Consider the following 12,884-nt stretch of genomic DNA (forward strand, 5'->3'; position numbering starts at 1 on the left):
GTGTGGCCAACCCAAGTGTGAAAGGAACAAAAGACGATTTTAAAGTTTATAAGGTTTTTAAACCTTTGATGACTTAAAATATTATTATTGGAAGTTTGCGTTTTTTTTGCTATTTTGCTTTTTGGAGATAGCAGGCGGAATCACATCTCTGGTTATAAAAGCGAAGGGAGTGTCGGGTGGTATCGTGTGGCGCATCACCTTGGCAATCATCTATTGAATCTCTCTCTCTCACTCTTAGACGACTAGCAGGTCTGCAAGACAAGAAGCGCTCAAGCCTGTGTGATTATTGTACAGTAATTTATCCCACCTTCTCAAGCAACTCCTCGCGCTCGCTGAAGCTCACGCTCCCCCCCCCCTGCTCGCACTGCTGCCTGCACACCCTCCCCCCCTTCCCGCCCACGCGTCTACTCCCCCACCCCCGCCCTGCCCTCGCGTTTGCTCCCCCTCCTCTGCCTGTGTTTTTTTCTTGCGCGCCCCTGCACTGTAGCGCCCGCCCCCTGTTCTTCTCTTTCGCGCCCCCCCTCCTTTCTTCAGCGCCCCGCCCCCCCTCCGCCAGCCGTCGCCCGCTCTTCCCCCCCCACCCCCCCCCCTTTTTTTCACGCTGCTTCCGCCCCCCCTAGGGTTTTTTTGTCTTCGCCGCCTTATTCCTGTTTTTTCATCCCCTGGGGTTCTTTTTCTTTACCTTCCGCCTTCCCCCTCCGCCCTTTGTGTGCAGCTCGGCTCTTGCAGGATCCGCATTCGACATAGCTTCAGACTCTGATGGAGGCTCCTCCCGCCCCACCTCAGAGGGACAGCTTTGCTTCTCTACAGGAGGAGACCCCAGCGCCGACTGAGGACCAGGAGATGCCAGCACCCCCTCCTTCGCCCCCACCCCCCCTCCCCCGTCCCCCCCTCCCGCCTCGCTTCCACCTTCGCCTCCTCCCGTCCCTGCTCCAGTTTTGGCAGCCGCTCCTTTTCCACCCCCTTCTCCCCCCCCCCCCCCCCCCCCCCCGCTCGCCTCAGCTCCCCGGGAGGCCTTGGCAGTTCCCTGGCGCTCACCTGCAGTCCGGCGGACACTGAGCACCGACCTTGCTCGAGCACCGCACAGGAGACTTACCATGCCGATTCGGGCTTCACGGATATCCTCTATCTGCAGTCAGCTGAGTCGCCTCGACATTAGACACCACTCGGAGGCTTTTGATTATTCTTTCACACGGCTTTTTGGAGCAGAGGGCCCCCATGAGCCAGCACCCATCAAAGTTCATGTAGTGATACCTCCGGCCCAAGGAGAGGAGGCACTTGATTCAGCGGTGGCCTTCTCATTCCCTCTCTGTGGCCCTAGCGACCAGGAGTGGACTATGGATCTCGCTCTTAGCACTTTGAAGACTCAGGCAGTTGAGTTTTCTCACCATGTGAGCGATCTGGAGGTGACAGACGTGATAGGCCGACTATGGGAGTTGGCTCATTTTTTCTTAGATTCCGAAAGTGTGGATGCCTCCAGGATTCGACATTTGGTGGTTCGCATAGTGACAGACTTAGCACGCGACCCTGGATATGTATGCATACACGAGGGTGCTCTGTCTAAGCGGGAGGCAGTCGCCATGGGTCACAGCCACTCGCGCCTGATCCGAGATTCTTGCAACACACCGGGTGGGCAGATTCGTAGCCGCTCGGATGGGGACTATTCTCCATCCAAGCCGCTTGCGAAGACCCGCCGTACGGCTGAGACAGCATCCACCTCAGGCAGGTCATCCATGAGGATCATCTCATGGAATGTACAGGGCCTTGGCGGCGCACACTATATACGTTATCGTGGTTGCTTGAGGCAGGAGCTTCAGAGATGCCTGGTTGGGGGCAGTGTTGATATTTTGATGTTGCAGGAGCACCATTTGGGTGAGAGCAGGATCCGGAGATATGGTTCGGTGATGCCTGGTAGATGGGACACCTTTTGGTCTACAGGGTTTGGCCCCTTGGGTGGGCAGGGAGGAGTATGTATGGTCATTGCGGATGTATGGCCGCATGCCATTGTGGATCGCGGGATCATTGTGCCTGGTAGAGCACAGTATGTCATTCTGAGGATGCATGATGAGCTCTTTGGCGTGCTCAATGTCTATGCGCCCAACCATGCTAGTGCCAGAGCACAGTTCTGGACCCAGGTTACGGATGCATCGCCAGAGGCCGCACATTGGTGTGTTGGGGGAGACTTCAACATGCTTGAGGACCCGGCCGATAGGATGGGAGGCAGTCATGTTACAGTGCACAGCACGGAGCTTGCAGCTTGGGAGCGATTTTGCATGACACTGAGGATCACTGATGCATGGCAGCATGAGGCTTTCTCCCGCTCTCAGGACAGTCTTAGTTTCTCTCGGTCGGATCCCCAGCAGGGAGGGACTAATCTATCACGGATTGATCGCTTCTATGTGGGCGACTGGCTAGGGGAGCGAGGGGGTTCCGTTGGCATTCTCGCTGGCACCTCTTTTTCAGACCATGCGCCAGTTATTTTGACACTTGAGGAGAGGACACGGGAGATCAACTTGCAGTTGAGGATCCCAGAGAGGATACTTACAGATCCTAGTCTCACTGAGGACATTGAGAGGATATGGCATGATAGCCAGAGCCCTGACCAGGATGCAGCATGCCAGTGTGCCCAAGGACTCATCGAGCTCAGCTCTTTTTTGCACGCTGCAGCCTTGACACGGCTGGGAGAGACACGCGAGCGGGAGCGTCGGTTGAGACATAGCCTTGATTCGCTTCAGCGCCTTCAAGAGCAGCAGCCTACATGTGAGTGAGTGGCGTCCCAACTGAGCCAGGCACGTCAGGAGGTTAGAGAGGCACAGAAGCAGAGACATGAGTTCTATTATCGTCGCCAGGCCTCTCAGTGGACGCAGCTTGGTGATAGAGTGACTGGGGAGTTTTTTGAGATTACTGGACCTCGCCATGCTTGAGCAGGAGTCCGCCAGCTCAGGAGGCAGGACGGATCGGTAGCCACTGAGCCCGGGGAGATCAGAGCCATTGCCACTGAGTTCTATAGAGACCTGCTTTCAGCGGAGCCAGCCACTGAGGCTCGGGATGCTTGCAGACAGACTGTGTGGGCCTATGTGCAGAGGAGGATCACAGATCGTATGCGTACAATTCTGGGTGAGCCTCTTTCAGGGGTTGAACTTGCTGAGGCCTTGAGAGTCCTTCCGCGCCACAGTTGCCCTGGGGAGGACGGATTGACGCCTGCCTTTTTTATGCGCTATTGGGACCTTTTGGGGCCAGGCCTCCGCAGGGGCTTTCAGTATGTTTTGGACACTGGGGTGATGCCACAGAGCTTCTCTGAGGGTTGATATTTCTTATCCCCAAGGGGGAGGGAGTATCAGATGATATTCGGCATTGGAGACCCATTACGATCCTCAATACTGTCTACAAGGTCTTAGCAAAGGCCTTGAGTTTGAGGATCCAGCCCTTCTTGGGGGAGTTGATTCATGCTATCCAGACAAGATTCGGACGACGACGAGTAGGGAGGTAGACAAAGACGTCAACTGAGGACGTGTCAGCAACGGGGACGACAACCGAGCGGCAAACTGGAACGGCATTGGCAAGTAAAGGCAGTAGTAAGGATGGGTTTTATATACCTAGATGAATCCAGGAACATGCCCAATTTCACCTTTTAGGAACGTGCATGTTATATACTCATGGTAATCAACCCACAAGACTATATAACTATCAACTCCATTATGCATAGTATGGACTAGATACGACGACATTCCCACTAACGTCATCAGTGCCCAATAGTGGGTGTAGAACTCTGTATCAAGATATGCTCTCTCTCTCTCTCTCTCTCTCTCTCTCTCTCTCTCTCTCTCTCACACACACACACACACACACATAAGAGCATATGTTCACACAAAGCCCTTCGTCGTGAGTTTCTATCAAACCTCCAGAGATGCAGGGCAAACTCAGCCATAATGAAGCATAGCACTAGGGGAAGTAGCAAATAGAAAGAATTAGTACAACAAATAAGTAGTTGATAGGGCAAATGCACTGCTAAAGATAGAAAGAATTCACACTATCAACTGGCCGCAACTCGGACGAAAACTTCACAATGTGAAATCTGCGTGTCCACTAGTACGGCTAAATTATATACCTAGATGAATCCAAGAACATGCCCAAATTCACCTTTTAGGAACGTGCATGTTATATACTCATGGTAGTCAACCCACAAGACTATATAACTATCAACTCCATTATGCATAGTATGGACTAGATACTACGACATCCCCACTAACGTCATTAGTGCCCAATAATGGGTGTAGAACTCTGTATCGAGATATGCTCTCACACACGCACTCCACACACACACACACACACACACACACACACACACACATATAAGAGCATATGTTCACACAAAGCCCTTCGTACTAAGTTTTTGTTAAACCTCTAGAGATGCAGAGCAAACTCAGCCATAATGAAGCCTAACACTAAGGGAAGTAGCAAATAGAAAGAATTAGTACAACAAATAAGTAGTTGATAGGGAAAATGCACCGCTAAAGATAGAACGAATTCGCACAATATCAGCTGGCCGCAACTCGGACGAAAACTTCACAATGTGAAATCTGCATGTCCGCTAATACGGCTGAATTATATACCTAGATGAATCTAGGAACATGCCCGAATTCACCTTTTAGGAGCATGCATGTTATATACTCATGGTAGTGATATGCTCTCACACACGCACTTCTCACACACACATAAGAGCATATGTTCACACAAAGCTCTTCGTACTGAGTTTCTGTCAAACCTCCAGAGATGCAGGGCAGACTCAGCCATTATGAAGCCTAGCACTAAGGGAAGTAGCAAATAGAAAGAATCAGTACAACAAATAAGTAGTTGATAGGGCAAATGCACCGCTAAAGATAGAAAGAATTCACACAATATCAACTAGCCACAACTCGGACGAAAACTTCACAATGTGAAATCTGCATGTCCACACAGTAAGGATGGGTGTTATGTTATAGCTAGCAGATAGTTGTCTCGCGGCGATTCCGGTTTTCAATTCCTTGAGGAGTTGGATGATTGAAAGATGCTTTATATTCTCCACAGACTTGCTAAGGTTCTATTTTTTTTTTCTTGTTCCCTAAGTCATATGTTGGAGGAACAACAGCTACACCTAAGCCGGTTCCTTGATACGTGGCTATGTAAATTCGATAGACACATATAAACCTGATTTCGGAGCCAGTTGATGTAAGTAGCTAGATTCTCCATCATTTATTTTCAAGAGTGGAAATGTCTTAAATGGGGAGAAATGTTACGTACCTAGCACTAACCCTTGGGGATAGGGACTAATCCAACAGGGTTAGGAGAGCCCTACGATTAGGAATAGCGGATTCAAGTGACTAAGGTTTAGATTTAATAAATCCGATGTTATTGGCTATTTATAACCGGACTATTATTCATTGCAGCAATAAGCATTATATAAGTGAGTCTTGGGTTATTATTGATTCATTGTGGTCTCAACTTGGACCAAGAGGCTTACTTCTACCATGCACATGGCAAATCACGGGTAGTCTTACCGAGGACCCTTGTGGGCAGGCACTGGTGGTATGGAATGCCAGGGCTGACTAGCATGAACTCATGGAAGTGAAACCTTAGCCCCTGGCTTAGTAGGGGAGGTTTGCATGTAAGATTCCTCCCCAGCCTCTCAAGAAGTCCAGTATCTTCCCCTGTAATCAAATCCCTCTTCAGAAATATAAAAGATCTTGTTTCTACCTGTTTTGATCTATAGAGAGAAAATCTTCTAGAGAGAGATGATTCAGTTTTTAAATATTTTTGGATGAAAAAATATCTCATCTTATTAAAATAAATTCTCCCAAAACAAAAGTTCAAAAAGAATTTCAGAAGGTGCATTAGAAATAAATTATAATCTGTTCAAAAGGCCTTATCCTAAGAGTCCAGATTTTCTAAAAATTTTAGATTAAGGTTATGAGGGACCAATTAGATTAATCCAAATATAGAGAGGAGCTAAATTGAAGAAATAAAGAAAATCCCTCCAAAAATGAGTAAATACTTACATAAGATGAAGAGTGGACAAAGACCAAAGGAAATACTAAAAAAATAAATTTTTGACACCTCAGAGTGGGGATTCCCCCTCATGAAGTAGGCGTCTTTTTTCCATCATTGCTTTTGAATTTTAAATCAATAAAATTAGATATTTCATCTCTCCTCTCTCCTAATTCAAAACTGGATCCAAAAAATGAACTAAACTGACCCAAAAATAGTCAAAAATTGACCAAACTAATCTGAAAAATTCTAGAATCAGTTTGCTTGGTTAGAAGCTCACTTTTTCCTATAAATAGAAGCCTCCCCCTTTATAGAAGCTTAATAGTGTTTTATGCACTGTTATTCTACTCCTCCCCAGAGCCAAAAACAGTGAGTTTATTGATAATTCATTAGTTTTTTACCATTTTCTCTTCAAAAGAATTGGTGGCCACTCTTGTTGCAAACAAGAGTAGATCCCTCAAACCATCAAGCCAAAGAAAAGCTCACAAAAATTCATGTAAGCTAGAAATCCTACTTTTTCTTTATTAATGGTTTTTTAATTTTTGTTTTCTTAAAAATGATGTTATGCCTTGTTGCAAAGGCTTTTCCCCTCTCTTCATTCTTGAATTCAGCCTTTCTTTATTCTAGATATATAATTAAATTGTTAGAATTAAACTTTTCATATTGTTTCTCTTTAAAAAGTGAAATTTGATTAGTTTAGAATGCTTAAAACCATTTGGGATAATTTCTAAGTAACTTGAGAATGAAAAAATTTAAAAAATGATCAGCCATACAAAGGAGGTTATGGTAAAATTTTCTTAAATTTCGTGAAATAAGTTTTATTTTTTTATTATTCAAAAAGAGTAATCCCCACCGTTTATGTATTCTAAAAGTGTTATTTTCATTCTAAAAGAACTTTTTTATTATGAAAGTGTTGCTTTCATCAAAATTAATTTTTATGCATAAATAGATGCATAAAAGAATTTTTTTATTATAAAAGTGTTACTTTCATCAAAATTAGTTTTTATGCATAAATAGATGCATAAAAGAATTTTTTTTATTATAAAAGTGTTACTTTGATCAAAATTAATTTTTATGCATAAATAGATGCATAAAAGGATTTCCTTTTATATAAAAGTGTTATTTCTATAGAAGTTGGATTTTATGCATAAATAGATGCATACATAATTTTTATATCAAAATAAGAGTTCTCTTTAATCTTATGTTTAAATCCCATGAATATTGATAAATGAATAAGTAAATACTCTGTGAGAGAAAACTCTACCGTTTCATATTCTCTAAGATGGTAATGAGAAAATTCAAAAAAACTATCGAAGTCGGAATTTTAGATAAATGATTAATTTATTCCTCATAGGAATTTGTGATTAGTTTTGAATTCAATTAAGCAAATACTCAATGAATGAAATTCAATAAAGTAGTAATTGAAATATTACCCTTCGAGAAAGATAGTTTAGGGAGAACCTTTCCAGACTCAAACCCTGAATCAGACTATGACCAAGACATGACTCCTTCGTCAGTTTTAAGAAAAGACGATGTGACCAGTTCAAGAAAATTCACTCAAATCACCCACCGAATCTGAAATCAAGTTAAGACCCTTTGATTCTGATCTGAGGATCAAGGTTATAGAATTTAACAAATTCTGTTGGAATTCAGACCTGCGATCTAAAAGTATTGGGATACGGATTTAAGATATACTCATTATATTCAAAAAAAAATCAAAACTAAAAACTTGCATAGAAACCCTGTTTTCTTAGTGGACTGTCTTATGCCAGAATGCTGGAGGAAGCATTTGGTATATGAGTTTTTCTAAGAGAAGTTCGGTTGCAACAGCTAGCGGGGAGTGTTCAAAGGACGGCTCACGCGGCAAAAACCTGCCCAAGTCTTGACCAGTCGTGGTATGGTGAAAAATGATGTACTTCCGGTACGATGGGCGAGGGTCAACGAAGCGGTCCCTGAGTGAAGTGCCAGGACACCTAAGAAGGATCCTGGAGGGTTCTGACCAAGCGATCCACTCGCGGTGCTTAAGACACTCATGCGTATGTCGTGGAAGATATATATTATATGATGAACCAATGTTTATTGTAATCTGTTACTGGATCTCGTTGCTGACCAGTTGGTCTTAATGGAGAGTCCAGAGTGATACTGTTTTTTTAATGAGAAACAAGGATTGAATGAAAATTTTGAGTTATAACATCTGTAACCAATAATTGTTTGTCAATGGATTGTTTTATAAGTTAAAGTTTAAAGAGGAGTGTGTGCGTATCTGTATTCTAAAGCAAAAGTTAAGAAAGGCATTCAATTATAGGTGGGTGAGTACTTGTCTGGTTCTACCAATCCCAGTGGTTGGGCGATGGCTAACCTATGGGCCGGATGGGGTTAGGCTGGAATCAGTAGAGTTTTAATAATAAAATTGATTAATAGGAATACATTTAGAACTCGAGTAGTTAAATAAAAGCCTGAAGACTTCTCTAATGAATAGATCAACGACTGTGCCTGATTCAATTAGGAAAAAAGCGTTGATCCCTTCAAGTTAAGTCTGTAATAGTTTCCCTTCTATCTGGTTTATTCATATAAAGGTTAGTTCAGTATCTTGATTTCGTTAGAAAAATTCGTTAAGAAAATAAAAAATGGTGGAATCATCCCCGTTTTCCGAGCATGGAAAATTTTCCCGGTTTCGGTTTTCGGAATGACCACCAGCTTAGTCTCGTGCCCAGACATTCGAGGGCGAGGCCCCGAGTGGGAAACCCTGCCCCACGCATGAGAGAGCTACTTCCGCTACCAGCTACCGGGAATCCAGTGTGCGGAGGGGGCAGTGGGATCTCACATTGCATATGCGAACCTATGGTTGGGTGTTCAGCTTGCCTCCACCCCTTTTCTTTGGTTTCTCTAATCTTGTTTATGCATGTGCATTAGGTGATATCCTTGGGACGAATCCCTCTCATCATCTCATCCCAAGTTTGTGAGACATGCCATAGGCTTAGGTGTTTCCTTTTGGAGGCCATGTTGGCTAGGATAGATGTACATATTGGTACATATCTACAAAACAGTGTTACAGCAACATCTCTCTCTCTTCTTGTTCATCTTTGTGCTTTGTACAATTCTTAAAATAGGCAGTTCTTCCGCATGTGACACATGCTCTGGAGGTGAGGCAAAACTTCTTGATCACCGCAGAAAAGCGCTAGAGATTCCCAACCAAACCAGCAAGGTAAGTTACAGTGTCATCTGCAAACTCTGCAACGAGCACCACCAGGGTGCGGATAGAGAGACTGGGTCTCTCCAAACCTATGTCTTGCGAGCATGGGCTCCACAACCAAGAGGGAAGAAAGCGTCCATGGAGCAGCCCTACTGTACCAAGATGGAGATAGGTAAGCGCTCCCTTCTCACCCCCTGATTAACGACCTGGCTGTAGGCCAACGAGTACAGTGCCGAGACCCCCCCGAATCAAAGACACCGAAAAGCCATCTGCACCATGGTGCCCTCCAACAAATGGACTTGTATTAGCAACTGGTTTTGGGAGTACCTACCCCTGACCTGGCAGTGTGAGACTGGTAAAGAAAAATTGGTGGCCTGGCTGTGTGAGACTAGTAAAGAAACTGGTAAAGAAGAATTGGTGGACGCCCTTTCATGACAGCTATCCCTTCTTCGCTTACTCAGCCTGCCAAGAATACCAGATCCAGCTTCGCTAGCGAGGCATCACCTCTCTCTCTTAGCAGCTCAAACTTCTTCGCTCAAGTGGTGAAGGTGTTTGCCTAGGACCACTTTCCATAGAAAAAAGATAAAAGCTGCTTTCTCTGGATCAAAATCAAGCTTACCTCTACCCTAAGGTTTCTTCCTTATTCCTTTGAAGTTAGCCCTAATTCATACTACCTAATAACAGCTAGCAACAACCATATAGATTACTCCTACATCGGATCCAGAAGTGGACTGATGACAATGCTTGCCTCATACACGACATCCAAGGTGCGTACACCATTTCACCTCTAGCTAATGATGATAAAACTGACTGCAAGAAAAACTTAAATCACCTGAAGAACAGTAGCAACAAAGTAAGGACACAAAAGGCACTAACAACCAAAGGCCTTCTCCATGTGCAGGAGGGGGCAGGCATGCATTAGGAAGCAGCAAGAAAAAGAGGCTGCAGGAACAGCACATGCTAAAGCGAAGCTAAATAGGGCAAGGGGGGAAACCAGCAGGCTCCCGGCCATGAAGTACCAGCCCTGCCTGTAACTAGATCATTGGAAGCATGCCCGAAGACCTCAACAACAAGTCATCCTTAACCCTGATCAAAGCCCAAGAGCACCTAACCCTGATCAAAGTTCAACTACGTTAGGATTCAAATTACAGCCTCAAACTATAAAGAGTTTATTATTAAGGCAACAGCACTTACCCAAAGCCATCGTTAGACCATCCAGCTCTAAAAACTCCCTCAGCTGTTTTGAATGCTTCTTCCACTAAGCCTTCATATATCATAGCTGCAGCAACAGCATATGTTGTTCCCGTCCATATTTCACGTGATTGCATGCATGACTCATCAATGCTGCCATCTGGATTCATTCCGTTCACTGCACCCATTTTTCCCCCATTCATTCTCATGACGTTGAACAGAAAAACTTTCTGCAAGGCGCTTCGGGCCTTAAAATCATCAAAAAGGGCAGGCAAACCAGAAGCCCATGCATACCATTGGCCAGCCATCTGATCTGCCTGTATTGAGGTGCTACTGCCAAATGTTCCTTCATCATAATTGAAATATGAACCATTCCAAAGCTTGTTCTCGTACACTTTTTTTGCACGTATAAATTTTGAACGGAAGTGTTTAGCAGCATTCTCATCATTAACTTCAACAGCCAAAGCTGCTGCTGCCTGAAGTGCTGCAAGCCATAGACCTCCACAATAGGCACTAACACCAGTTACAGACCATGTATCATACGTCTGGTCAGGGAATCCATCATTTTCGATCATGCAATCTCTATCTCTGTCAAACTGATCCATGTAAGCCATGGCAGTATACACAGCTGGCCAAACGGCTCTTGCAAATGATTTATTGCCCGTTGCAACAAAATCCCTGTGCACTTGAAGCACAAACTTGGGGTTGAGATCCTTCCACCTGCTGGTATCATGGAGATTGTAAGCATTTACTTCAGTCCAAGGATCATGAAGACCAAGATCATGAGGCACAGCTCCCAAAACTTTCCTTGCGCCTGTTTCTCCTTCGGCAAGGAACTGCACTTGCTCATTATTGTATGACAAAGTGGCAGCAGCAAAGTCACGCTGGACACTAAGTTCAAGTTCAGGGAACAGGGAAAGCAGAGCAAATGAAGCATAGAAGTGCACGTCATATGTCGACCACATAAGATACTCCACTCCTTCCAAATACAAAAATTGTCCAACATTTTCCTCCCCATCTTTAAGCAGCGACGTACCATAGGAGAGCTGTAAAGTAGCAGCATCCTTTGTTTTGTTTGAACCAGTTATTAACATGGCTTTCAAGATTGTAGAAGAAATTTCTGATGTTGGCCCCTCGTCTGTATTATGATCAGAATCCTTGGCATTTCCAGCACCCGAGAATAATTTCGATTCTTCTGGTAAGCTGGTGGCTTGCGGGTTGAAATCTGCCCCCTCTTCCGTTGCTGATTTTACAAAATTTCCTTTAGCCTCCATGCAATCGTCTGTCTCAGAAGGGGAGTCATCAGAGTAAAACGATGTTGCAGAACTTTGATCATCCCCAACATCCTTCTCTTCTCTATTGATAGGACCTAAACCATCTGCGGACACAACCAAAAAGCCATTTAGAAAGGAGCAGTTCTGAATTAACATTTCAGGAGTTGAGTCTTTTGATAACATACCCGTCCATACAGTACCACCTGCAACCAAATAATAAAGCTCATTGAACAAGGTAACCCTGTACCTGCGTCCCCCCCCCCCCCCAAAAAAAAAAAACAAAAACAAAAACAAAAAGAGAAAATGTCAATGCAATTACATTCAAATCTTCTAAAAACTGTCTAGAGCATTCAAACTGAACTTCTTTTGCTGTGTCAAAGTGCACCAAGGATCTCTACCACTCTGGAAGATTCTCATCATTTAAAATTGGCACTTGCCAATTTTCAATAGCCCGTTCCCAACTTTCATGATCTGAAAAAACAATACAGCAACACAACATGAGATTGATATCATAACTTGAAAGACTAAGCACATAGTCATCTGATCGGATTCAGAGCAGCAATTATTCACTTACAGTGTAACAAAGATTTATTGCAAGAAAAAAATCAAACTAGATGCTCCTATATGGCGATTCCTGCTCTATCGATCGTTTGCTCCATCTATCGCCCCCCCCCCCTCCTCCCCCCTCCCTTTGCTTTTCTGGCATGCACACCTTCACTTCTTAGAATATCAACTGATTCAGTCATTTTCTCCTACCCTCATTGAAGATATTGGTGGATGTCATGGAGATTCGCGGTTAAATTTGGGTGAGTGGGTTTGGCAAAGACACAATTGAGTGCTTTCACTTGAAGTCCCTGCTGAGAAGAGACTAGTCAAGCTCCTCAGTGAACTGTTCAGTGGCAGTCTCTTTAGGTGATATGTTGGCAGGAGAATTCGAGAAGTGTAGAAGCCATAGTTGAGGGAAACGGAAATGGAAACAAAAACGGAAACGGAAATTTTGAGGAGAGCCAAAACAGAAACGGAAACACCACATCAGCAAGGAGGGCTAAGGGAGGGGAGGGGTTGAAAGTTCATGATTGTTTGTACTCACATGTGATCCAATTATGACATGAATTTTATGGTTTATACGAATAAAAGGGGAATAAAATAGATATCAGTTGTTGTAGTGTGACGTTTTCTTGCTAGTGCATGTTGATTTGGGT

General features: G+C 44.2%; 1 protein-coding gene across 9 annotated transcripts in view; it reads right to left on the minus strand.

Annotated features, from left to right (window-relative positions):
* Positions 1-12,884, minus strand: part of LOC147603573 (uncharacterized) — a 49,532-nt gene that overhangs the window by 10,731 nt on the left and 25,917 nt on the right. For 7 of the 9 annotated variants that reach the window (XM_086796371.1, XM_086796372.1, XM_086796378.1 and 4 more), the window contains 3 exons: positions 12,081-12,153; positions 11,868-11,929; positions 10,412-11,786 (listed from right to left, as the gene is read on the minus strand). In XM_086796371.1, the coding sequence (XP_086652497.1) occupies positions 10,412-11,786; positions 11,868-11,929; positions 12,081-12,153 (1,510 nt within the window). Of the gene's footprint in view, positions 1-10,049; positions 10,331-10,407; positions 11,787-11,867; positions 11,930-12,080; positions 12,154-12,884 lie in introns of those variants that run through there. The other 2 variants (XM_086796376.1, XM_086796377.1) reach the window with 2 other exon arrangements.

Source organism: Cibotium barometz, chromosome 63 (genome assembly GCF_041138505.1).
Source record: "Cibotium barometz isolate CiBa-2024 chromosome 63, ASM4113850v1, whole genome shotgun sequence".
In the NCBI taxonomy this organism is placed as follows: Eukaryota; Viridiplantae; Streptophyta; class Polypodiopsida; order Cyatheales; family Cibotiaceae; genus Cibotium; species Cibotium barometz.